The sequence below is a fragment of the Stegodyphus dumicola genome, chromosome 2 (assembly GCF_044657685.1).
Source record: "Stegodyphus dumicola isolate Sdum_Otavi_A_Nest chromosome 2, ASM4465768v1".
NCBI lineage: Eukaryota > Metazoa > Arthropoda > Arachnida > Araneae > Eresidae > Stegodyphus > Stegodyphus dumicola.
This window is the reverse complement of record NC_140769.1, coordinates 90,697,254-90,725,018: the sequence shown is the minus strand read 5'-3', so window position 1 is coordinate 90,725,018 and position 27,765 is coordinate 90,697,254. Positions and strand designations below refer to the sequence as shown.

The following is a 27,765-nucleotide window of genomic DNA, read 5'->3' as shown; positions in this document are numbered from 1 at the left end:
TAACACTAGAATGTTATAACAAAAGGACATAGAGTTCCCCCCCCCCCGAATTTTGATGACTCTTGCAAAAATTTATCTTGGCCCTTTATATGCCATGGTTCAAAAAATATGTTGGAAAGTTTCTTGTTTTCCATCCTTATGATATATTCCTTTAACAGGCAATTGCTTCAAGATTGTGGAATTGGTGCTCCAGTATCCAACTCAGAACAAAATGAACCTACCCCAGTGGTGAATCAACACAGAGCTTTAGTATTTTGCCAGCTGAAAAGCATGCTTGATATATTGGAAAATGACTTATTTAAGTAAGTTAAATTCATTTTTAGTTTTATTGTTTCTAACAACAAAATGTTAACTAAGCTAACTCTTCTGAAATTCCTAATTTATGAAATTATAAATTTTTATGGCCTTGACTATTCTGGTTCAAAATATATGGATTATAATGTAACCATTCAGAGTTAGAAACCTTTTTTTTTTTTTTCTTCCCTTTCTTTCTTTTATGTTGTATTTTTGTGTTTTTTCTGAAAAAAAATATAGTTTAGGAATTTTTAAAATATGAAGAAAAATTGTTTTGCTGTATATTTAGCAATAACTGTGGTTAAGTAATTAAAAAATATATTAAATTTTACTGCATTGCAGCACTTTTTCAGATATTCCTGAAGATTTTTCACATGTTATTTAACTATTTCCTTTTATAAAATATTCTATTTTGATGTTTTTTAATAAATTACAACTCATAAAGCACTTTTAGCTGTTATATAATACTATAAATTCATTAGGAATGTTATTGATTTTAAGAAGAAATAATTACCTCATGTCATATAAGAAATGTGCAAATTTTAAAAACTGCAAACTGTGATATAAATCTACAAAGTTTATATCTGATTTTTGTTTAAATTTTTTTCAGACCTTTAATGCCAACTGTTAGTTATGTTCGACTAGATGGCAGCATTGCTCCTGGCATGCGACATTCAGTTGTTCATAGATTTAATAATGATCCTTCAATAGATGTATTATTGCTTACAACACTAGTAGGAGGACTAGGGTTGAATCTCACTGGTGCTGACACTGTCATATTTGTTGAACATGACTGGAATCCTATGAAGGACCTTCAGGTACCTAATCATACTTCTTCTGGATGTATATTATGTTTATATAGCTTTGTATAGTATGTTAAAATATCATTTTTTTATATTTATCAATTTATTAAAATATCAATTATTCAAGTTATAATGTTTGTTTGTAAGTTATAATGCCAACATAGTTGCCAAGTTTATTTAAACACTTATCATACCTTAGAACTAGATTTTGTATATCCTCGTCATAAAAACTTGCTGCCTGCTATGATAACCAAGAGGTCACGGCTGTTTTCACATCTTTGTCATCATTGTAGTGATTGCCACCGAGATGGCATTTGAAATATCGGAAAAGATGAAAATCACTCTGTGCAAGATCTGGGCTGAAGGGGTTGGTCCAAAACTTTCCAGCCAAAAAAGTCCATTAAAGCTCAGTTATAAGCTGTGGTATGAAGCATTACATTGTCATGGAATAGCAAAATTCCCTCTGTCAGCATGCCGTGCCTTTTGTTTTGAAATGCTCTGCACAGCATTCACAGGTTTGGCAGTAGGCTATCGCATTTGTGGTGGTTCTGCATTGAAGAAGTTGACCAACAAAAAAATGTACCTATCCCAAAACACGGACACCATGATCTTTCGCTGTGACAGAGTCTGTTTGGCCTTGACTCTTACAGGACAGTGTGAGTGTCTCCACTCCATGCTCTGTCGTTTCCATTCGGGCGTGACATGTGAAACCCACATTTCGTCTTCTGTTACGATCTGACTCAACATGGTGTTACCTTCTTCATTATAACAAGTCAAAATATTCAGCGAATTCTCAAATATTTCGTTTTTGTAGTCCTTCCTGAGGAGTTTGGGGATCCAATGGGAACACATTTTCTTAAATCTTAACTTTTCAGAAACAATCTTCTATGGTTCTGACTTAGACAGTTGAGGAAATTCGTTTGAACGAGTACATATGGTGAAGCATCTGTTCTCAAGAATTTCCATTTCAACTGAAACCACCATATTGTCTGTGATCACAGATGAGTAACTAGAGTGGGACTCCTCATGGATGTTGTCACAGCTAGCTTTTAAGTCTCTACCCACTTACGCACTTTGTTTTCGCTCATGGCAGTAGCTCCATAAACATCACACATCTGCCGGTGAATTTCTGCAGCGAATAGATTTCTTGCCGATAAAAAAATGTATCACTGACCGTACCTCGCATGTGGCGGTTAATTCGATAATCTTGAACATTTTAAAGGCACAAAACAGATCGTACAGGTTACCTACGCAGCTGCAACTGAGCACAAGTGATTCCAAGGGATGCGAGACACGATACAAGTATATGTTGCGCCACCTCAGGCCTTACTTAAAAAACACACTACGTCTTTCAAACAAAATAGATTATATAATGTTAATAACAGCTAATGGGTCATAAACTTACTTAAATATACATATAGACAAATATACAAAAACTAAAGGCCAAAATATTAGCACCCCATTAGTAATGATTTTGATAAAGAAAGGAGAAACTTATTGAGAAAAACAACAAAATAAATTAAATATAAATAAGTTGATTATACCAATTTTTACAAAAATTATAGCAAAATAACTATAGTTATAATTGAATATAATTTTTTAATTAAAAATATTTTAAATATTAACAAATTTTAATATAACTAAAAGTTAATTATAAATGAATAAATAGTAAAATACTTTAAATTAGCGAAAACGTCTTTTAAGTGAGGCCATCATGATTTTCACTAATTCATATTATAATAAGTGTCTGATGTTAGTGTTTTCCCCCCACATATTTTTTATTTTTCCCTGTTGAAACAATTATTTAAATTTGATATTAAATAGGAATTTGTTCAAAAATAAGCTTAAAAGCTTTTTGGCTGAAAATTTCTCTCAACTTTGTTTCCTCTTTAATTAATTATTTCAATATTTTAATATTAAGTTTTTAATTGCCTGTTCTTTAATTTTTTTCCCTATTTCATTAATTATTTGTGTATTTTCCATATTAATTTTGTCATTGCTACTTAATTAATATAGCCCTCTTTCTAAGCTGTCATCTTATTTCTTCCATAATTGCAGTGTATATAATATATATATATATATGTTTCGAGATCCAGAATGATCTAAAATCTGGACATCAAATCTACCAACAACCTTTTTTTTGGGGGGGAGGGTGTTTTTATGCATACATATTTGATTCACCCCCATAATAAAACATGTAGAGGGTCCTGATTCTTTATTTCATTTTGACACTAAGTAAAGTACCTAGTAGTAAATAGTAGGTTAATTTTACCCCTGCTAATTTTTTTATATCACTGACGCCAACCAACCTTGTGAATCGTTATATTTTACTTTCATCACCATATGTTTATAAACGCATGATAACTTGAGGAATAACCCATGCAGCAATGCCTAAACATTTATATTAATATATATATATATATATATTAGTCATTGAATGAAAAAGAGTATGGTAACCATTTATGTTGACATTATGCTTGGCAATGATTACAGATTTAAGTCAAATGCCCTAAGAAGTGTTGATGAGGAAAAATTTAACAAAAATTTCTTTCTGTTTGCTAAAAAAAGATTTTATTAGTGATACTCGGAGACCAAAAGATTACATTTAGTGCTATTTGAATTAAGATTAACTGATTTGTTATTCACATTAACCCAGAACCAACAACAAAGCTCGTATGGCGGCCAAATTTAATGAAGACAAAATTTTTGGAATTTAGAGAAGCACCAAGCAACAAAATTAAGAGATGACAAAATTTTTAGAATTTAGGGAAAGCATTGGGACCCAAAACTTAGAGGCGGCAAAAGTTTATAACTTAGAGAGGTGCTTGGTAGCAGAATTTAGGATCTCCAGAGACTGCTTTAGGCGGTAAGATATCCAGCGCTGGCCCTCGATAAGTCTTAAGTGTATGTAGGAATTTATTTATTTAAGATTCAGATAAGCCTTAAGCATGTGCAAGACATAGACGTAAGTATAATAAACAATACAATTCAGGCTTAATTGTCTCAGTGTGCGATAGAAGCGTCTTTTCATCGCCAATCTGATGATACCAGGGTTTGTATGGTCTATAAGAGTCCTTAAAAGTCCTTAGATTTTTTGGAATCGATTTTTGGTCCTTAAAAGTCCTTAATTTTAACCAAAATCAGCAGAAGGTCCTTAATTTTAATATCCTGAAATTTCTGTCTGTTTTTACGACTGCCATTTTGAGTGTGAATTAGCATTTTGGAGGAATATTTTTGGCGATTCACTGACATATATGGTTATCTTTTGAATGGGTTCATGGGTTAAAATTTGTTTTTATTTCTAATATAAATGATAGGATACTTGAGTTTCTAAGCAAGAAGTGAAACATAAGCATTTCGAAATTCATTTTTTCTAATAAAGAGCTCTTAAACAACATTTCACTTTTGGGGATGGGAATTCTTCTATTAAACGGTTCTAAATTTGGCAACTTATCAACATTTTGGCGATTTTAAAATCAGTTTCTATAGAAAATTTTTAATTCCGAGATCTGAGAATTTTTTGACGATTTTTTTTAAAAAATATCGTAACATTAATAAATTTCACTAAAATAATGGTAATATATTGAAGTTATATTTAAAAATAACATTAAAATAAAACATTTTTATTTTTTGCTGTCATATATTAAAGTTTCATTTTGGCAACTTATTATATATACAATATTTTGAATATGAAAAATAAACAAGGTATGATGCTATAAAGCACGATTTACGAAACAGCTCTTAGCAAAAGCAAAATTAGCTATTTAATTAACTAAAAATGTCTTCTTTTTAATTTTTTTCATAGTAAGAGTTTTTCCCATGTAATTGTCTCAGAATATGCATCAGTTTTCTCTATAAAATTAATTTTACACTTTCCCCCCCCCCTTTTTTTCCCCAAAAAATATTTCTGGTTTTTGCTGTTACAGAATTGGTAGGGGTGATTTTTCTTTAGGATTTTAGACACTGCAGCTTGGAAAGTTTAGTAGGATTTGAAGGCAAGATTATTAGACACACAATTCTAGAAGATTAAAGAAATATGTGACAAAATGAAAAATGTCTCCATGGTATCAACACATAATGGATGTATTTTACACAAAGTTTGCGATGAATTTCTTACTTTTTGGAAAACGTCTGGAAGAACAACAAAAACGTAATATTTGAAAGTTTTACTTCTCATACTAGATTTTTTTTTTTTAACATGTTTATCCTCCCTTTGTTTCTTATGTTCTAGGTTCTTTTTAAATAAGAGGCTTATTTAAACCTTTGTCTGATATTGTAGTTACTTTTAGCCATAGCGATAATTTGCTTCACGTCTGCCGGGGTTTTGGACTATTTAACTTTTACCAGATCAAGTAAACCCTCATAGGAACATTGTGGGGAAGTTGACAAGTTAGGAGATAAAGCACGCAAAAACTAGCAAGAGCATTGGTTTGCATATTGAGACAAATCTTTTAATTGTTAGAAAAGATAATTAAAGAGAAGGAAATCGATATAAACTAGCCAAAATGTTTGGGAAGGCTTCAAATTAAAATGATGGATAAATATTTTGTTGAGTATTGTTGTTATGAAACAAAAATGTTTTGTAGCTTTTAATGTGTAATTATCCTAATATCGTTTAAGAATCAATGTCACAAATTGCATGTATTTTAAACTGTGAAATTTTATTAGTTTTTGATTTTAATAGGGCTTTTATAACAAATATTGTTAAAAAATAAAATTTAATAGTGGCCATGTAAATCCATAATGACTAAAGTTATCTAGCTACCTAATTTAATTATTTATAACTAACTGCCTACCCTTAAAAATTATCTTTACGTATTAAAGCGAGTTATTGCATTTCATTAATACTCACTGTGGTCACAAGATAAAACACAAAAATGTAAAAATGCAAGTAAAACTTATTCTTTGCATATAGTGAGACTAAAAATAATACAGAACAACTAATCACCTCTGGTGCTTTAACCCTTTGAGACACGCATATTTAAAATATATTTTAATCTTTAAAAAAATGCCTTAGAATAAGTCAGATGGACTTACTTAAGTGCGTTTAAGGCATGAAAAAAATTCTGCGCTTTTATTTTTTACGGGGGAAGGTGGGATACTGTTTGTCCCACCATACAACTAGCATATTGGTGTACAGCAGGGAAAAAAAATTATATGTGGAATGAATAAACAAAATAAAGCGTAAATTCTAAAATATTCATAATAAACACACTAAAATGCATTTTGTACTTATTGCATATATGCATGACTTGTAAAATTTTGCATATATATATTTAATATTTTTAAATTTTAGGAACAAAAGAAAATATTTTCTTGAATATTATTTTAAGATTAAAATTTGATACACGTGCATATGATACTAAATAAAATATTACAATTGGCACTTGTTCAAAAACATTTATGTATGATTAAAATTGAAAAAAAAGTCATTTTTCATGAAACTTTGAAAAACATGTTGTTTCATTCTTTTGTAAGCATACAGGCACTTCACATGCTTCACACATCCAAAATCTTCGTCGTTCTTCTTTCGATGTGCTGCAATATGCACATCTTCTCCTGCTCGTTCTCTTTGGCGTGTGACTTACATTTTTTAGTGTCTTTTCTGGTTGTACGAATGAGTTTTTAGTTTTTATTTGAACTGGGGATTTCAGTTTTCTTTTCAGCTCTTTCTTGCCTGCAAGTGCCATTAGACCTTCTATAACTGAGAGAAGAAAATCTTTAATTGTGTTTACATCATGATCGGGTTCGCGAACAAACTTAAATAGAATATAAATGCGTTCAAAAAGTAAAAAAAAAAATCATGTTTCACCATTTCTTGCTTTTGCGGTCTATTTCATACAGTCCTTTCAGTTGATCAATCAGTCGAAACATCCCATATTCTTATTGTATGAAATAATGCTGTTTGGGCACAGTACTTTTTTTGTCTTTCCATCTCGTTCTTTTCTATTAATTTCTTTCATTTCAGTTGCCTTTTCCAAGCAAGACAGGATGGAAACGGATCTTTTATCATTCCATTTTATGCAATAAATTGAATCATCGCTAACTGAAAAGTCTATAACATAAATTTGTGGGTAGATACTTCCGATTCATATTTACAGTGCCACATGCATAGATGGGTCTGTGTCTTTAAAAAGCGAAACAAATTATAACTACTTTTCTTTCTTCTTCAGCAATAACTTCAACCTCAGTTATTCTCTCCTGGATTTCAATTTCATCTGAATCAGAACTGACATCTGAAGTATTTGAGTCGCAATCGGATGGCAATTCAGCAAAAAGATCCAAAGCTTTCTGAGTTGTTAATTTTTTTCTAGACATTTTAGCACATCAGAGCATACAACGGATGTAAAACCACGTGCAATCACGAAAAAAGTAGATGCAAAAAAGAAAAGAAAAAATAATCGTGAGTGCTGCCATCTATTGAGCGGAAATTCAAGTGTGTGGTGGGACAAATTTTAACCCACTTATTTCAACTGCAAAATTAATGTTATAAAATATTGAATCCAATTAAGATTTTTGAAAATAAAATACCTTTGAATATTAAAAAGAATCATACATATCATAAATTGCATACCAAAATTTTTAAAATATTGAAAAATGCGAGATACATTGATATCACTTTTGTGATCCTATTTTGAATATTTTTTGCTTATAAACTTAAGCCCTGATATAGTAGTGACATCTACTGAGAAAAACAATAACTAAAATAGATTATTTTTTAAAGATTAGAAAATTTCTAACGGAAATTGCTAACTGAGAAAATGAATTTTAATTAGGTGGGTCATATATTGACCCACCATGCCGCAAAGGGTTAATGGATAATTGGAACCTTAAAGTATATTAACTAGGTTACAAGCCCTGGAACTCTGCACAATACTAACTGCATCAAACAGAGCCTGACTAACTTTCAACACTTGCCAACCATGCCTACATCAGGCAAATATGTCTAACTATTATAAGTGTAAAATATGTAATGCTACTTGATAAATTGCATAAAGTTTATTTTATTCTCAAACTTATTAATAACTATTTTAATTCATGTTTACTATTAATGTAAATTACTTAGGGATCTATTTTATTTTTAGGATCGTATGACAAATGTGAAATTTGGGCAGAGATAATATTTTTAATTGAATTTATTGAGTTCCCATTTGATCATAGGTCCTTAATTTTTTTCATTAATGGTCCTTAAAAGTCCTTAATTTCTGTGTGCAGAAATGTGTACGAACCCTGGATACATAGCCAATAATGTATAGCGAATGCTAGGTCAAAATAATACTTTACTGATTCCAAGGAATTGCAGTTACTATAGGAGATAGTGCTGTTACTTTCTGATTTCATTCAGCTTATTATTTTTTGCAGACTGTTATTATTACAGCAATTTTAGGAAATTTAAAGTTTGAACTTTTGATTATGTCGAAGGAGTTTCTAATTCTAGAGCTACAAAGCGAAAGCATGTTTTGATATCCCTTAAAAAGTGGAATTGCTGCAAAAAATGATAAAAGTATATCCTCAAAATTGTGCAAGGAGTATGACATTGGAAAGTCAACTCTGTATGACATAAGAAAACAGAAAAGGGAATTTTTTATGGATTCTGACACCCCACTCGCAGTGTGTGTAACAGAAAAATTATTCGTTATGCTAAAAGTGATGATTTAATAAGTCAAACAGCATCGCAGTGAGGGCGTGCAATTGGTGAGTCCAATGCTAATGGCTCAAGCCAGTATATTTCATGAAGAAATGAACTTAAAAACTGAGTTAACATATTCGACAGGTTGGTTAACCATATTTAAAAATCACCATTGTATAAGGCAATTAAAAATTCCAGGTGAAAAAGCTTCAGTTGATACTGAAGCTGCTGCACTATTTGCAGATGAATTCATTGAACTCATTAATAGTGAAAAGCTATCTCCAGAACAAATTTACTATGCTGATGAAACTGGTCTTTTCTGTCAATATGTACTGCAAATACCTTGGCAACCTACTTCTACAGAAATGGCTCCAACTGGTATCGAAGATTTCAAAGTGAGACTAAGAATTTTAGCATGCGCAAATGCTGCAGAAACGCACAAGTGTAAACTTTTCGTAATCGGAAAAAATACATGACCTCGAGCATTTAAAGGAGTAGAGATTTCCCCTGTTATATATTGTGCAAATAAATTATCATGGATCACACAAGCATTAATAAATTATTGGTTTGAAAATCATTTCATACCCTAGCTCAGCAACACTTGAATTGATTTGTTTATCTGATGACACAAAAATTGTCCTCATTGTAGACAATTGTTCGGCTCATACTTCACTTAAAGTTTTAATGAAAGATAATAATTATTCTTTCCTTCAAATTATACATCAATCATTCAGCCTATGGATATCAGAATAATGCACAGGCTGAAATGCAAATATAAAGTATCATTTTTAAAATCCATATTAAATTTCTTGATAAATAGCAAGACTATCAAGACTTTTTGAAATATTTTAGCATAAATCTGCTGTGTGGAGCATTGCAAAATCATGGGAGGATGTGTTTCCAGATACTTTAAAAAAAGTTTTCCAATTAATGGATTTTGTAAAGAAATGTGGAGAAGTTGTAATAAATGAAGATGATATAACAGAAGTTTTTAATTGCGATGGCAGTGTCCCAGTCATCAATCAATTAACGGGTGAAGAAATCCTTTTATATTGTTCTAGATCCAAAAAACACTGCTACCGATAGTGAAGAAAGTGTCAAAGAGATATTGAAAACGAAAAAATTTTGATTGACACATTCTTGACACAACAATTACATGACTTGAACAATGGAACTTGGTAACTGAAAAGGAGATTATATCTGTCTACAGAATTAAAGAGAAAGTACTAGCACAAAAAACAAAGCAACTTAAACAGGTTACATTGAAAGAAATGTTTAATAAAATAAGCAAATAAATATTAAGCTTTCTTTTTGTGTGTGTGTGTGTGTAAATTTTGATATTATTCTTCATTATTTCATATTTTTAATTTTATAACTTCTATGTGCCATCTTACTAGATTTAAACTGATGATCTAATATCTGGAATCACCAAAGTTCTGACAAATCCATATCTCGGACTTTTTACTGTGTATATAGCTGCCTAGAAGGTATAGTGGTTAGGGGAGCTGACTGTGATACCAAAGGGTCCGGGTTCGAATTCCGGAAAAGGCATGGTTTTAACTGTCCACCCCTTCATAGGAAGCAAAGATAACCCCTCCAGATAAACTTTAATTTATATTTTTATAAATTAAAGCTTACAGTTTTTAAAACAATAATATCAGCACAACACAGAATTAAAATACAAGCCTTTAAAGGAGAATTAAACAAGAAATAACATAATAACATACACTGAAGAAGAGAGGAAGGAACAAAATATTTTTTTTATCTATATAGAGAAACAAATTATTTAATCAGGCCAGGGAGTACAACTTAATGCGTCTACATTTTTATGGTTTTTACCACTTCAATGAACGATCGTGTAATTGTAGGGTTGTAGTACCAGTGCCCATCTCATAAGTCGTGGATTTAGACTCACATTGTTTTTGAGCCAAACTAAGGGATTATGATCGGTCATGATGAGGAATTTAGTATGCCCGTCTAAATAACATTGAAGTTTCTTTACAGCAAATATTATGGCGGCGCATTCCTTTTCTGTGGTACAGTACTTTTTTACAGTTTCTGTAAACTTCTTACTGAGGTATAATACTGGATGTTCATTGTCTCGTTCATTTTTTTGAGCTAAAATGACACCCATACCAGAGTTTGACGCATCAGTTTGCAAAATAAACTCCTTATTGAAATCAGGTGCATGTAGTATAGGCCTTTGAGACAGTTTCTCCTTTAGCTCTTCAAATGCTTTTGTGCGCTCTTCTGTCCAATTTATTTACCCTTTCTTTAAGTTTCTGTTAAAGGTGCTGTGATAGATGAGAACATGGGAATGTAATGATTATAATATCCCGCTAATCCTAAAAATGCACTGACTTGACTTTTGTGGATGGCACTGGAAAATCAAGAATAGCTTTTACTTTCACTTCACTAGGCATTCTTATACCACGACCTACAATATGTCCTAGATATATTACTCTATCTTGAGCAAATTTACATTTTATTGGTTTAATAGTTAAACCAGCATCCTTTATTTTGGACAAAACAGCTTTCAGGTGACTTAGATGTTCTTCCCAGGTGTTTGAAAAGATTGCCACGTCATCTAAATATGGAACAGCAAAGTTTTCACAACCGTGAAGGATTTCGGCCATCATTTTACTAAATGAAAATGGTGCATTTTTAAGTCCGAAAGGCATCCGTAGAGGTCTAAATGTGCCAAAACTTGTAACAAAAGTGGCTAATCTTTGAGCATTAGGTGTTAAAGGTATTTGCCAGTATCCCTTTGTTAAATCCAAAAGAGTTATATATTTTGCGCCTGCTACCGTTTCTACTCGTTGTTCAATGTTAGGCAAGGGGAAGAATTGTGTTTTAGTCAATTTATTCAATTTTCTATAGTTGATACAAGGTCTTGGATCCCTCCCTGCTACTTCTACTAAAATCATAGAAGTGTAATCTCAATCTCCTATTTCAATTATTTTATGCTGAAGCATTTTATCAATTTCTGTTTTTAATATATCCGTTTGTCTAGGAGACATTCTGTATGGTTTACAGTGAATTGGGGTGTTTTCTGTCAATTGAATATCATGCGTTATTAAATGAGTTTTTCCAGGTTTATTAGAAAAGATTTTTGAAAACTTCAGCAGCATATTATGCAATTCTTGAATCTGTTGTTCATTTAGCTTATCACTTAAGGAGCTGTTTTCTTTGATGTCCTCAAAATCGAACAATGTTGGTTCAAAGTCAATTGTTGGGAAATTTTCCTCCATATCATCAATTTCAGACTGATCTTCTGTAATCATAAGGTTAACCGATTCTGCTTGTCTATGATAGAGTTTTAGCATGTTAACATGGTAGACTTGGTTAAAGTCATTTTTTTCTTCGAAACTCACAACATAATTAGTTTCGGATAATTTCTTCTCAACCTTCCCAGGACCTTTCCATTCAACTGCTAGTCTGTTTGGTTTATTCGTTGATACAACTAATACTAAATCCCCTTCAGAGAATTCTCTTTTTATAGCTTTACGATCGTACCACTCCTTTCTTTTGGTTTGCATTTCCAGCATTTTATCTGTAGTCAGCTCTTTGCATCTTTTTAACCGATTTATCAATTGAAAAATGTATTCAACAACATTATTTCCTTCGTCTTCAGGATTCATCCATTGTTCATATAATAATGTTACAGGTGTTCTAAGATTTCAACCATATACTAATTCTGCAGGTGTAAATCCCATACTCTCGTGCGTTATTGTTCTTAAAGCAAATAGAGCTGCGGGAACTTGCTTCTCCCACTCAGGGGCTGCTTCGATACATAAAACTTTTAAAATTTGTTTGATTGTTCGGTGAAATCTTTCAACAGGGTTGCTCTGCTGATGGTGTACTGAGCTTCTAGTTACTTTTATTCCAAATTTTTCTACAAATTCCATAGCTAGATTGCTCATAAAGGAGGTACCTTGATCAGTTTGTATTTCTTTCGGGAAACCCATTCTACTAAATATTTGTAACATGGCTTCAATTACTGACGTTGTGCCAATATTAGGAACAGGTACAGCATCCGTATATTTTGAAGCTAAACAAATAGCTGTAATTAAATATCTATTGCCATTTGGTGTTATTGGTAAACGACCGCATGCGTCAAAGTTAATTTTTGAAAATACTTCTGCAATAATTGGTACTAAAGTCAAAGGTGCTTTGGCTTTATTAGATTTTCTCACTCTTTGACATGGATCGCAAGTTTTAACATACTCTTCTATTTCTTTATAGCAATTAGGCCAGTAAAAGTATCTTGTTAATCTATCTTTAGTTTTGACAACGCCTAAATGTCCAGATGTGCTGTCATGACATAATGACTTTATTTGATCCCTATATTTTTCAGGAATAACAATTAATTTCCTTTCATTTCCATTTTTATCTATTTTCCTTTTCACCAACAATCCATTTTCTTTTACTTTGAAATCATTTGTCTTGCTGGAATTTTCATTTTTAGCTTCGTTAAGCAATGACGCTAGATCTCTGCTTTGATGCTGAGATTCAATTAATTCATTTGAATTAACATTAATCACTTTCTTAAGTTCCTTGTCTTCCTCATCAGCTTGAGGTAAAATATCTTCGTCAGTTTCAATAAACTTCAGTTCTTCTAGTTTCTCCATTTCAATTTCTCTGCTTCGATCATCTTCATGAGATCTTTTTACTTGAGATCGTGTCAAAACTGCATTTATTTTTTCTAAATTTAAGAATGATTTACTTTTGAACAATTGGGCAGTTTTGTTACCCAATACATATCTGCCTGGATCATTTGTAACAACAGCTGCCTTTGTCTTTATATGACCAAGTTCGCAATTAATTTCAACTTCCGCTAACGGTAGACACACTAAATGGTCATTTAAAGGATATTGTACCCAGACATGTTCTCCAGTCATTTTTGCGTTATCTATGTATTTCCGAGAAATAACATCAACAGTGGCTCCTGTGTCTCGAAGAATAGGCATTTCATGCCCATTAACTAAACCGTTAATTGTATATGTCTCTAACAAATCATCATTCGAAGATACGCAATTTATCTTTTCATTTGGTTTTAAGCGAGGACACTGAGGCTTAAAATGTTCATATGATCCACACTCGAAACAACGTAGTCGATATCTTTTGTCATATAAATTTTCTTGGTTTTTGTTTTGGAACTGATTCCTTTGGTGATGATCTTTCTTGTATTTTGAATCATCCCATCTATCAGAATGCTTAAAATGAGGTGGATGCTCTATTTTTTCACAAAATTATCATAACGCGGTTTAAATGATCCTTTGTTAAATTTCTCAGTCTGATTGGTAGAAAATTTCGGTTTTATTGTTTTTCTCACATCTTCAAAATCTTCAATTTTCTTAACCATTTCAGTAGGTGAAATGATGGTTGTCCATTGATCCATAAAATGTTCTTTGAAATCAGGAGAAGTACGCCTTTTTTATTTGATCAACCAGCATGAGATCTTTTAGCTGTTCAAAAGTTTTAATGTTTAATCCGTTAAGCTATCCTTCTAAATAATTTTTTAATTCATAGCAGAAATCATACCAAGTACTTTCAGTAGATTTTTGGTGTTTATTAAATAGTTGTCGAAATTTTTCCGCACTTAATTTAAATCGTTGTAACAGTAAAGTTTTTACATATTCATACTTTTTCGCGTCCTCTTCTGGTTCTCTAGCAATAAGCTGAACAATGTCGGGAGGCAGCAATGAAATAAGTTGAGTCACTTGATTTTCAGCAGGTATATTCATTATTTTAGCTTGAAGCTCAAATAACACCAGAAATAAACTTATTTCATCTTCTTTGGGGTTGAAACGTGGCATGACATCGTGAATTCTGATTTTTAAAGGCTGCTCAGGTAACTGCGTAGTTTCTACCGGCTGTGCTGTGGCAACCATTGCTTCCAGTTGAAGTTTCTGTAGCTCAAAGGCTCTAATTCGCTCTTCTCTTTCAAGCTCTTCTTTTCTTTCTTCTCTTTCGCGTTCTTCTCTTCTTTCTCTTTCTTCTCTTTCGCATTCTTCTCTTCTTTCTCTTTCTTCCCTTTCACGTTCTTCTCTTCTTTCTCTTTCTTCTCTTTCGCGTTCTTTTTCTCTTTCGCGTTCTTTTTCTTTCTTCTCTTTCGCGTTCCTTTTCTCTTTCTTCTCTTTCACATTCTTCTTTTCGTTCCCTTTCTTCTCTAATTGCAGCCAGTAGTTCTCGAGTAAACTCCTCATCATAATCGGGACTTTCCGTAATCAGTTTATGCAATTGAGCAATCTTAAATTCAGGTTTCACGGTTAAACTTAACTCTTCTGCTAGTACTTTTAAATCCTGTTTTTTACTCCTAGCTAAGAATGACATGTTGACACAAGTTACTTTTAATAGGCTTCCTTTTGAAATTCAATCTAAAAGCTTGTACTTGTATTAAAAATATATAATTTCTGGCGAGATTTAATTTCTCGAATATGAAATTCACACTAACCAATTGGAGAGAATTATTTAAACAACTTTACCAGGTTGGCACAAAATAAATTAATACTACGTCGGGTTGACATTTTAACTCATTATTCACAAGCCTCGTTAGCTATAACTATATAAACACCTTTGCCAGTTAGGCAATACAATGGAATTTTACCAACGTCAGTTTGACGATTTTACTATCTATCTCCACGCCTGGTTGGCGATAACAAAAACAATTTTTGCCAATTTGGCAATACAACTTTTAGAATATACAATCTATAATACGTCGGGATGACGTTACTATCTACCACACGCCTGCATGGCAAGAACTAAGAAAAAGTCAGTTTGACGTTGCTACTTATTTTCCACGCGCCTGCTTGGCAACAAATTCAAAACTCAGCTAGCAGTTCTTTTTTTTTTTTTTTTTTTTATAAACGCCGGGATGGCTTACACATATCAACTATCAACATAAAATTTCAATATAAATAAAAGTAAAGCATAAATAATAATTTTAAAATACTTCTTTACCACAAATATCAATTTTAAATTTAAGCTGAATATTTTTAGTGTCAGTTATTTTAAACAAAATCTTACACGATAAACTATAATTCTGAAACAAAGTATTAAAATTCAATAAAATCTTTTTTAAGAAAACCAAAAGTTAATCTTATCTTCAGAGATCAGCAATATCCTATGTTTGACAGTTTTTGCTCGGACGCAAGATATAGAAGCACAGAAGATGACCTTTGAATGATCCGCTTCAAATCTAGCTTTAAAATGGCAGACTTCTTACATCCATTTCTCCTTGAAATAAACAAACTTGGTAATTGGTATTAGCAAACTTGATCTAAAAAATTCAGTAAATTTCTGGGGTTAGAAGACCAGCACCATCGAAATTGATAATTGCACTCCTAATTTCCAGTATCTCGGTGGAACCACCAATTTATTAAGACTGTAATGTATTTTGCAATAATTTACAAAACAGACAATCTTCTTAGTAGAACATAAATTTTATTTCTAGTTCTCGGTGATAGACAAATTTTATACAATTCTTAAGTGGCAAAATTTTAATACTACTCCTAGCTGGCAAAATCTTCAGAATACAAAATCTTTTTAAAACAATATCTCTCGTTGCTGAGTAACGGTTTGATACAAATATGGCGTTGCCACTTCAACAAAATTATATTTATTTATTAAATAACAAGATATTACAGTATATGTCTTCCAGTAATTTCAAGAAATGTAAATTTTCTGACAGCTGGAAAAACTATAAGACCAGAGACAGCATCATTTCAGTTCAGAGAAGATTTATTGAGAGATCTCTTTGTAAGCTTAGATGCACTTTGCATTGCATTGTGTTTAACATCTTAGTAGTTTTAACTGGTAATAACTGATTGCTCTCTGTTATACTGAAATAAGCTGTACAAGTACTTTTGTGAAAAGTTTCAGAGTGAAATGTTTCTTTTGGGAAAATTAATTTTATCTAGCTGTCATAGGTTCTGTGTGCATTCAATCCATTACGAACCCATAGGCACCTAACAATATATATGCATAAGATGTTTAGAAAGATCGCATGACTGTTTCTTGAACAGTTGGATTGTCAAAAGTAAGCTTTCATACAGTGATAATTTTGCTTATGCGATACATTTTAGCAGAAATGTGTGAAATCTGAATTTTCATCCAGCCTTGCACCGAAAAAATATTAAATTTATTCCTTACCCTACTAAAAGTCTTTCTAGAAAGAAAGGGAAGCCAGAGGTCTGGTTTGCTATCAGAGGTCTGGTTTGCTATAGAGGTTTAAGTAAAATAATAATAATTTGGATTTTAGCATTTCTACAAATGGGAATTTAAATTCATATTTATTAGGTTTTGATCCAAAAAACGTTTTTCAGAAATTTGCATTTGGAAACTTTAATTATATGTATATGTTTATCTTTTTATCTATTATTATCTTTTTAGGGAGGGTAGATTAGCTTTGAGAAATATTTTATTTATTGATATTTTTTCTCCTGCTGGGTCCATATAAAAATTGTAATAGCTTTTTGCTGATTGATTTCATGTGACCAAAATAGTTGCAACATGCAAGACTTTCTTGTTTAATTCTTCTCTTAACTGCAACCATGAGTCTATAATCAATCATTCAAAAAGTATTTATCATGAGCATTTTTTGAGAAAACTTATGTATATATATACGCTATATATTTATTATGTATCTCTGTAAAATCATGAAAAAGTTAAAGGGCTAACTTTATGAAAATCAATTTTATTTTGATCATGTGTTTACTTTGAACCATAAAATTCATATACATGTGACAGATCTTTAGCTTATAGTATTGAGATTTTATGGTAAAAGAAATGCATGTACTAAAAAATGTATATGTTCCCCCCTTTTTTTAAGGCTATGGATCGAGCTCATAGAATAGGTCAGAAGAAAGTTGTGAATGTTTATAGATTAATTACAAGAGGAACACTTGAAGAAAAAATCATGGGGTAAGTTTATTATAAAAAAGGAGAACTAAAAATTGAGTTTTATAAAAAGCTTTGTTTTAATTACCTCATTCCATATGTTTATGTACATAAGTAAAACTGCCTGAGAATGTATTGTAATTGTTTCCTCTAAAATTTAAAACTGTACAATGCCACTTAAAACAAATATTTTAGAAAGCATTAAAATTGATTTTCATAAATTTAAAAAATTTAAATGTGTTAATAAATTAATAGCAATAAATTCAAATAAAACGTCTTGTATCTCGAATCTTTGTATTCATGTTTTCAAACATTAGAATACTAAATTCTTTTGTGTACCTGATTGGAAATACATTTAAATTTTAAATACCTTATTTCTGTCAAATGAAAAGTTTTAAAAATTTGAGTTGGAGAGAGTATCCTGAATATAACATTTAATTAAAACATAAAATAATATCATTTATTAATTTAATAATGCTAAGATGCATTTAATAAAATATTGTAAAGATAATATAGCAGCACTTTCAAGAATTCTTTCTATAGGAGAGAATGTTCTTATGGAGAGCCTTATAATAAAACTAATGTGCATTTCTGCATTTATTATGAAACCCACTGTAGCCAAACTAAAGTGTTTTATGCTTTTATCCACTTAACTATGAGGGTTTAAATAGTTGTAGAACTTAGAATAAATCATGTATATCTTACAAAGATTCTTTTTGAAGCTAGAAATAAACTCGGACATATATATAGGAGTTTTCTTTTACTTAATTAAAAAGCTATTACTTAGCTACATTAGGTGAAAGATCAACACTCAATTATCTTAACATAAACGTGAAGTTTGTTGTTCATTTCTTGACCCAGCAGTGACTGATTGCATAAAATTGTTAAGTACTGGCAACTTGGTCAAGTTTTAAATCTTGGTAAATGGAACTGGCTGTATATGGGCACTGCATAATTTTCTCTGTGTATAATGTCATGGCAAATAAGAAAGTCCTCCATAAAGGCATCTCTTAAGCCAATAGTCCTCCTGTATTTTGTCATAATTGGTTAAATTTATTTGTATTTTGTTGTCAACAAAATTGAGAGTTGAATTCATGTCAAGAAAACTGTTTTTATGAAATCAATAAAATGATATTTCAGGGAAAATTTTAAAACTGCTTCTTCATTTCTATTAATTTTATTATATTGTTATAGCTGAAGTTTTATTTCATATATTTTTTATAAGAAAGAGGAAACTGATTTTTGTACTTAGTTTTGAAGCAAAGATTTCAGTAATATATGTAAATGCAATATTAAAAATTATTAACGAATATGTAGCCTGGTTTTTAAATATATTATGTAGAGTATCATATTTTCAGAATAATTATTCCAAACATACTTGACTTCTTTTGTTTTAGGCTCCAAAAGTTTAAATTATCTGTTGCTAATTCTGTGATAAATCAAGAGAATACAAGCCTCCAGAACATGGGAACAGATCAACTGCTTGATTTGTTTACTTTAAATAACAAAGGCGAAAAATTTTCTGCATCTAATTCAAGTGGGGAACAATCAAGAGATGTCAAAGTGAAAGGAATCAAATCTGTGCTTGACAATTTGCCTGAACTCTGGGATACATCTCAATATGAAGCTGAATATGATCTTTCTAACTTTCTCAAGTCTCTGAAGTGAGAATCAATACCTGGTGAATGATTTGCTCAAATGTGAATGTAGTGTTTCTTGATCTGTATAAATTGTGCTCAGTATTGTGTTTCATATCTTGGTTTAATATTTCTTCACTGTTCTTTCTTATTACCTATAAGTATTTAAATGAGTTTCTTATAAGCTATTTGTAATTAACCTTTCTGAATTGATCAGACTTGGTTATAGTACATTTTAGCACTTTTACACGTGCTTTCAGTACGACTTTTTAATACTAATTTAAGTTTCATGAGCTAGTAATTTTTTCACATTTCATTATGTATACTATTTTTAAGCAAGTTTAGAGCATTTTACAAGGAACTTTCAAATCATTAACATAGAGTGGAGAGGGAAGAAATTACATAATTAAAAGTTAGGAATTGCAACATTTTTTTTAACTCATCAATATTCATGTATAACTCACATTGTAACGTGTCCGTAATGTATTTGTACATTGTTTTTTAAACTTTAAAAAATGATTTTTTTTTCCTTCTGAGTGTGAATCTGATACTATTATGTAATGATTGTCACTGAATGTATTCTTTATGATAATTCACGTCTGCCATCTTTTGATGACATGCTTAAAATGTTTGCATTTTCATAATATTCTTTAAATATACTGAAAAATACCGATTTTTTATGTTGTTTTAAATATCATTATTTTGCTAGGATAAACATTTTTTAAAAATGTTTATATTGTGCTTTAGCAATTCAAACATTTATTGATTTATTATTGCATATGTGTTGAGATATGTTTTAATTATCATCAGAACACTGACTTTTGAGTCCTCTTAGGGTTGCCAAATATGTATGACATGTCTTACTAATTGATCTTTAGTGTTGCATCTCTTTGTCTTTCAGCAAAAGCAATAAACATCCAGTTTTAAATTTGTGGGGGGGGGGATTCTCAATCATAACCAGATAAAAGTGAACTACTATAGTTTGCAAATTAATTGCTGCAACATGATTTTAAAAGGTGTTTTTTCCTTTTCCTATGCTGTGGTAATAAACAAAATTAATACGAAATTGTTCAACAGAAAGGATCTCTTTAATGTGCTTTGGCAATGACAGAAATAGAGTAGTGTATATTTTTTCCACTTCTTGATCATGGAACCACACTTTTATAACATTATTTATCTTGCACTGTTCTGTTGAGTAGTTCATTTTACTGAGTTGTTTCTTCAGACTATTCCACTAGTTTTTCTTGGAATTTAAAATAAGGAGAATTTCATAACCCGTCAAGGATTCCCCCCCCCTTTGATTTATAATTATAGTAGGGAGCAGAATCATGTTGAAATATTCCTGCAAAAGTTTTTTGGATTCCATGATGGAAAGAATAGCACAATACAAAAAAATTCCTGTTTATTGGAATGAATGTATCATCTCGTTAAGGAATTGCATTTGCAATATCATCTACTACTGGGGGGGGGACTTAAACATTTATTTCTTAAAAGTATTTTATAGTCTGTCAGCTATTGAGGTCTTATTGCTTCATGCTTTTTCCATCTAACTGTGGTTGTTGTGTAACCGTGGACAAATAAATGTCTTACTCTGAAAAAAAAAAAAAAAAATATTACCTCCCCCCATCCATTTTCTTCCATGTTTTTCCTCCATTTCTCAGAATTTGAGAAGCACTTGATTTTCTAGCTATAGAAGTGGAAGCATTATGAATATGGGACTTTAAAGTGCAATATTTTTTGCACTCTTTCTGGGACTAATATTTATTTTGAAATGCAGAAAAACGAACAATTGTGAAACATACATACATTCTAAGGGTGCAAAACTAATGTCTAGTTCTCACAGATATGTACTCAAATCTGAAGCAATTATTAATATAATTAGCCATTTCTAGTTAGGATCAGACATCTACATGAAATCAGGGCAGATGAAACCATTTTGAATTGGGAACTAGCAATTAACTTGTAGTTCTGTAATAAAATGGCCTGGTTCTCAATTCATTTGTATGTTGTAGAAAGTAGCATCATTTTTTATGCTTAGAGTTCTTATTAGGTAGTAGTTCAAAATATTTTTCTTTTTAGAAGGGCATGAAGAAAATTATTGAATATACAAGGTTCGTAGCGGTCCTTACAAGTGCTTATAAGTCCTTATATTTGAAAATAAAATATAAAGGCCCTTATAGGTGCTTACTTTTTCTTTAAAGCCCTTATTTTTTTGTTTTTAGTGCTTATTTTTTGCTTTTAGTGCTTTTTTTTAATCCTTTGTTTTTAATGAACGCGCATTTTTTCCCCGTACCAAAGCCGAAACTAAATAAACAACTTTTCTTCTTTATATGCAACATCAGATGGTGAATCATACTCCCGGAAATTGCTTCCCCCCTTCCTCTGCATTAACGTAACCTATGGTGCGCGCAAGAGTACAGACAGGTGCACGTCGTTCTATTGGCTAAAGAATTGCGAAAACGTAGAAAATTCCGGTACATTCGGTATTCTTTTCCACCCACCCAAATACTACACACGCTTGAATTTCTATCAAGATTTTAATAATTTGCATTCTCGTTCCGCGTGATCAGTTCATATTCACGTTTATTATGATCGTTATGCTTATATTATGAGCATATGTATGAATATTTATAATAATATAATTGCAGTAACTGCTGAAGTATAGATAAACTTCCAAAAATGGGTGTGTTTTTACACAGATTAGCTTTCTAAGGAATAATATTCGGAATGGCTTAAATAAAAGGAAAGTAATCGAATAGTCAAAATAATTTCATTTTTGTCAATACATTATACAGTACGGAAGTTGGGAGTTTCTCCGCAAAATCTCTAATATTGAAGCAGCGAACTTTTATTTTTTATTTTATTTTATTTTATTTTATTTTTTTTTTTTTTTTTTTTTTTTTTTTTTTTTTTTTTTTTTTTGTCACTGTCCAATCTGGATTGAATAGGACTAAAAGTTTTTGCGGTCTACCCAACAAGCAAAGATTGATTCTATTCCGGAAAATTAGAATCAGAAACACCCCAGATTGGTAAGTCTCTTTCTTTTCCTTTATTTAGTTCTTTATTCTCCCAATACCGGCAGCTGTTGAATCCGATTGCTTAATATCATATAGGGAAGAATTACAGCGCATGTATTGCACAATAACGTTTGCTGTATTTTGCATTGATAATTAAGTTTGATGTTCAGTCTGAGATTTGTTTATGAACACTTAAATGAGTTTTACTGTACCTTTCTAAGCAGAATATTTCTCAGTTCCGTTGGTCTATTTTTATATGATGCACATATCGAAATGTCAAAATCATTTATTTAGCCTAAATTTAAATCTAAAGAACGGCTACAATCTTCCCCACTCCTCTTTTTCCAGTTACTATCCGGAATTTTCGAGTATGCGGGTTAGTTAAGCTTTTAATGTTAAAGGATGACTGAATGAAGCAATTTCCCGTCTTCTGATTTTAGAAATGTGCTTCTTTTGTGCTTAAATTACTTTGCTTGGGATATATGTTAAGAAAAAACTGTTATGCAATGAAAATTTAGAAAATGTTCAGAATTTTGATTTAAGTTAAATTATTTAAATATTAATATGAGTGGGAATATAAATTGTATTTATTATTAGGTGTCAAACGAATACAATTAATATGGCTTATTATTATTTATATATTTTCAACTGAAATATCATCATTAAATTTTGTAATTTAGTTTAGTTCTGCATAGTTTTTTTTTCTCTCATCGTAAACTAATTCTGTAAATTGAACTGTCATTTAAAATTTAAAAAAAAAAAAAGTTCATTGTTTTCCTTTGTTGAGGTAATGCTCATTCTCTTAATAAATATTGCATTGCTCATATTTTAAATTACAAGTGTAATTTTTCTTTTAAGGTTATGTAGTTGTGTATAATGTAATTAGACAGGTGCTTATTTTTTCCTTAAAATGTGCTTGAAAAGTGCTTATTTTTTTAACTAAAATGTGGCTATGAACCCTGATATAACTTGTAAAATGACAATAACAGTTTGCAGATTCAAAGCATGTTAATCAGGATTCTAATTTAAAATGTTTTTATATTTTATAATTTTGAACCAAATCAACAATTGAAAAGAGCTTCATGTATTTTCAAGAATAATAACTCACTACATAGTATTAAACTGACTATTAAATGCAGTTACATTAACACAGCATTATTTGGTTTAATGTGATTAATAAAGCAGAATGTTGATTAAAATTCTGAATAACTCAGCACTGTTTGAATTAAACTTTTGCAATAAAAATAGATTGCAGTTTTGGGGGGGGAATCTAAAGTAATGATAAATTGTTTAAGTTAGTTGATATATTAGAAATATAAAAATTTGTTAGAAAATATTTACACTGCAGTTCTTGTTAATGTGTTAATATTTAGTTCCTTTTGTTGTGCAAGGATAAAATGTAGTAAAGAAAATAAGCATTTATGAACTGAATATTTCATTAATTTATTATGCTAAAGTAATTTTCATAGATAAATTTCAGATTGACTGGTTTTAGATTTTTAAGGGATGTATGTGTATATATATCAGACAGCCCTAGTTCATAACTTGCATCATTCTGCATGTATCTGCCTTTTGTTTTATTTTTATATTGTTAACGACTTCTGCAACTGTAATATTTGGTAACCCTATACTAACTCATTGCCAAATTTATTAAAAAGTCTGAATGACTAAATATATAAACATCTTTTCAGATACACTGACATACACATTTAAGTAAATTTATACATTTAAGTAAATTTATACATTTAAGTAATTTATACATTTAAGTAAATAATGATATACTTTGAGGCAGTACTTTTATGAAAAAATAAAACTTTATAGCTGGATATATATTTAGTGAAACTATTGTGTTGTAAAACAAAATGCCTCTTTCCTTTCTTTCCATACCAATGCAAGATTTTACTTTCTTTCTATAAAATGATTTAGAACTAATTTTATTCTTAATGGATCATGGTAAGACATCTAAGCATGGTAGCATGAAACTCTAATTTATTTAGAATGCCATGTGGTTAAATTGATGCTTTCGTGTGTCTGAAGTAATGTTTGTGTCATGCTATTAGAAATTTCTGAAAGGAAATACATAAAGAGTATTATGAAAATAATCTTTGAAAAATAATTAAAAAAGAGCAGTTTCACATTTTTTTAACATGTTGATTTTATTGTCCAACAATTAATTTTATAATTTTTATTTTAGCATGTACAGTAAGCTCATTTACAGCTGACGTTAGAAAGCTAGAAATATTTATGCTTATATTAACTAAATACATAGTGAATTGGTTTGCAGTATGGTACTTTGCCAACAAAATTAGTATGGAATGAAGTTTTAAGGAGTTATATCAACTGTATAATTAATTTAAATACAAAATGCAAATTTAATTTCATATTATTTTTTAAATACTCTCCCACATCTTAAAATATAATACTTAAGGAATTGAAACATTCAGACATTTTAAGCATCTTGAAAACACTTTTTTTTTTTTTTTTTTTACTGTCTCTTTCTTTTTCTATATGTGTACCTATATGTAGTATTTGGAAGGGAGAAGAGTATTTTTCAATTATTTTATTTGTTGTTTAAAATTTTGTAAAGCTTTGTTGAAATTTTTAGATCTTATCTGAATATAAGAGAAAAATTATTGAGTTATAAAACATCTTTAGAAATAGCAGCCAATATTAATGATGTAGGCATTTTGTTAGTATGTTGAACATATTTTTCTGTATAGTTATTGTAAATATTTTTGGCATGTTGGACAGTAAGATGTGCTTCTCATTTCAAAATCTGGTAATATTATGCTTTTGAAAACTGTTGCTGAATTTATAAGTATCAAAAGCTGTTTACAAGGTAATATATATTTATATGAAAATTTAGAAGAAGCAAGTGAAAGTTAAAAAGAATTCAAAGCTTTGCAATTTCCATAGTCCTGAAATTTTTGTGCTAATTCACTGTATAATTGCATCAGTTTGAGCATATTTAAAATGAATTAGTTATGTCTTGAAATAATAAAATAATTCTTGAATTGTTATTTACAGTATACTTTTATGTTTAGTCATATTAAATATTTTTAATAATCTTTTAAACATAATTTTGTAATTTGCACATTTATAGAAAATTCGATGAAGCATCTACTATGACAAAATCTATTATAGCCATGTATCTTGCCAAGAAGCACAATTCATGGTAGTTTGCATATCCCATGTACTATACCCATGTGTTTCATTATCAACTGTATATATGATTCATTTTTTTTTCATTTGTTATCAAAATTATGAGTGACTGTCATGAAAATTGCTTTGTTTTAATTTTCATTATATTGTTCACTGATAAAAATTTTGGAAGTTTAAGATCTGTGACCTGATTATACCAGCATAACTGTTTTATGTTGTTAAATGTCTGCAGAGGAAATTTTCACAGCAATGAAACTATTGCACTTTATTCTCTACTTAAAGTTTCATGCCATTTATTCTATGTGATTAGTATTATCATTTAAATGTAGGATGATATATTTATTCATGAAGTGGACAGTGACAAATGCCACTAAAGTATTTTCTTAATAAAGGATCTTTTTTAAACGTGTGTTATTGATATCATGTAGAACAACATAGTACTTGAATAGTGATTGTCCAAAATAGTAGGAGGACTATATTTAAAAATGTTAAATTTTGTTTCTGTTGATAACCTGGAAAAACAGCCTTCCCTTTTTTTGTGTGTAATTATCATATATTTTTAAGGTTGTGTTCATTTCAGTTGTGGTTTGTTAAGCTGTGTTTGTTGTAAAAGAAAAGAAGTGACTTGGTTGAGTTTCAGAGTGATTAAAACTGTTGGTCCCCAGCTCGTTTTGTTGTTGTCAATTGTTGATGCCCAGCCCTGATTTTCAATTCCTGGCCTGTGATCCTACCCACTTATTTTACAACATTTTTCTTTTCCACATTCTTAAATTTTCAGATGATTTTTATTGGTTTGGTTCAGTATTTCATTATCTTTACCGAAAAATATAATTTCCAGCTTCTGAAACCCCTTCAAAAGCACCAATTATCTCTCAACATACTACCATGTGCATGGGAGCAGATGTGTCTGAAAATGTGATCTGAATCTGCAATGAGTATCAATTGCAGCTGCAGGTCATGTGAGCCAGTGAGCACAAAGCAAAATCAAAACTGTCCTCTGCATTTCTGGAGGTGCTAAATGGTGTGAATTTCACATGCTTTTGAAAATGGGGAAGTATTTGTAAATCTTCTGTGTAAGTCATGTTTGCAAAAAAAAGTACTTACTTATTTTTCAAAAGATGTATACAGAGGACTTTCCATGTAGTATTTAATCAGGAAAGTGTAATATGTTTGCAGTGTTTTGCAATATGGTGGTAAGTTCAAAGTGCTAAAAAAAAATTTTCTGTGGAAATAAGGAACTGAAAGTTGTTAATGTGGAATACCTATTGTCTCTTTTTTTTTCCCTTGAGCACAATCTGCCACTGAATGCCTCCAATCACACTGTGCTTTTATTTAAAAAAATATTTCCCAGTAGCAAAATCATATATTCAAAAACTACTGCGGTTGTTAAAGAAATAGATGTAAAAAATAAATCTTCAGTTCATTGAAATTTACATAGTATATGATTGCATATTGTGTGAAAATAGTGTCTAACATGTAAGTAATGGGTAAAATTTCTTTTTATTTTCACCTGAAAAAATTTGACTGCTTTGTTAGTGGCATATTTTGAATATTTTTTAACTAATTGTATTTAAAAATATATGTATTGCACTTTCATATATTAATTAAATAGTATTTATTTTTATTTAAAACAGAATCTTTTTTATTCTGTTTTAAATAAAAAAAACCTTTGCTGTTTAAAATTAATTTTGTGAGTGAAAAAATTCTCCTGATTTTTGAGTTTGGCAGGTTGGCATATTGGATCTGTAATCTCAAGCTGTAAAATTATTGAGGAAAAACTAATAACAGGAATAAAAGGAACTAATAACAATATACAATAATTCTTGGCAAAACATCAGCTGTTAGATATGACTGTGAGCAGAAAATGAAATTTATTAACAGAGCTGAAAGGACACTGAAACTGACTTGTGCATCTATAGAACTCAGTTTGAATGCTTACAATGCAAAGAGAAATTGCAAAGGCAGAATATTTGCTACACAGATTGTCAGTACCTCTTATTTCACAGATAACTATAATATGGATATTACTATGGTGCTAGAAACATAAAATGTGTAATATTAGTCAGTACAAACAAGTATTGTTTTCACATTAGTCATATTATTTCCCATCTTAGGACTAGTTTATATTTGAAGAAAACCAGTAGAAGCTTACAATCTAGACTATCTACAGTAAAACTTGATGGTGTTTCACTTATGCTCTGGGCATTTATATTGTGGTTTACAGCAGATCTGTTTATAACATTGTTGAAAATTTGCATTTCTATGTCTGTGACTGCGCTGAGCAGAAAAGGGGAACTATATAATTGTGCTGAAGAATCTTC

At 30.5% G+C, this 27,765-nt stretch overlaps 1 protein-coding gene across 2 annotated transcripts in view; it reads left to right on the top strand.

Moving 5' to 3' along the window:
- The window catches only part of Hel89B (histone acetyltransferase 1), a 224,698-nt gene extending 198,849 nt beyond the window's left edge, over positions 1-25,849 (top strand). The window contains exons 36-40 of one of the 2 annotated variants that reach the window (XM_085810877.1): positions 159-302; positions 905-1,112; positions 17,561-17,652; positions 19,026-19,292; positions 22,214-25,849. In XM_085810877.1, the coding sequence (XP_085667003.1) occupies positions 159-302; positions 905-1,112; positions 17,561-17,652; positions 19,026-19,292; positions 22,214-22,298 (796 nt within the window). In that variant the 3' untranslated portion in view covers positions 22,299-25,849. Of the gene's footprint in view, positions 1-158; positions 303-904; positions 1,113-17,560; positions 17,653-19,025 lie in introns of both variants that reach the window. The other variant, XM_085810878.1, reaches the window with a different exon arrangement.
- Positions 25,850-27,765: the final 1,916 nt, after the last annotated feature.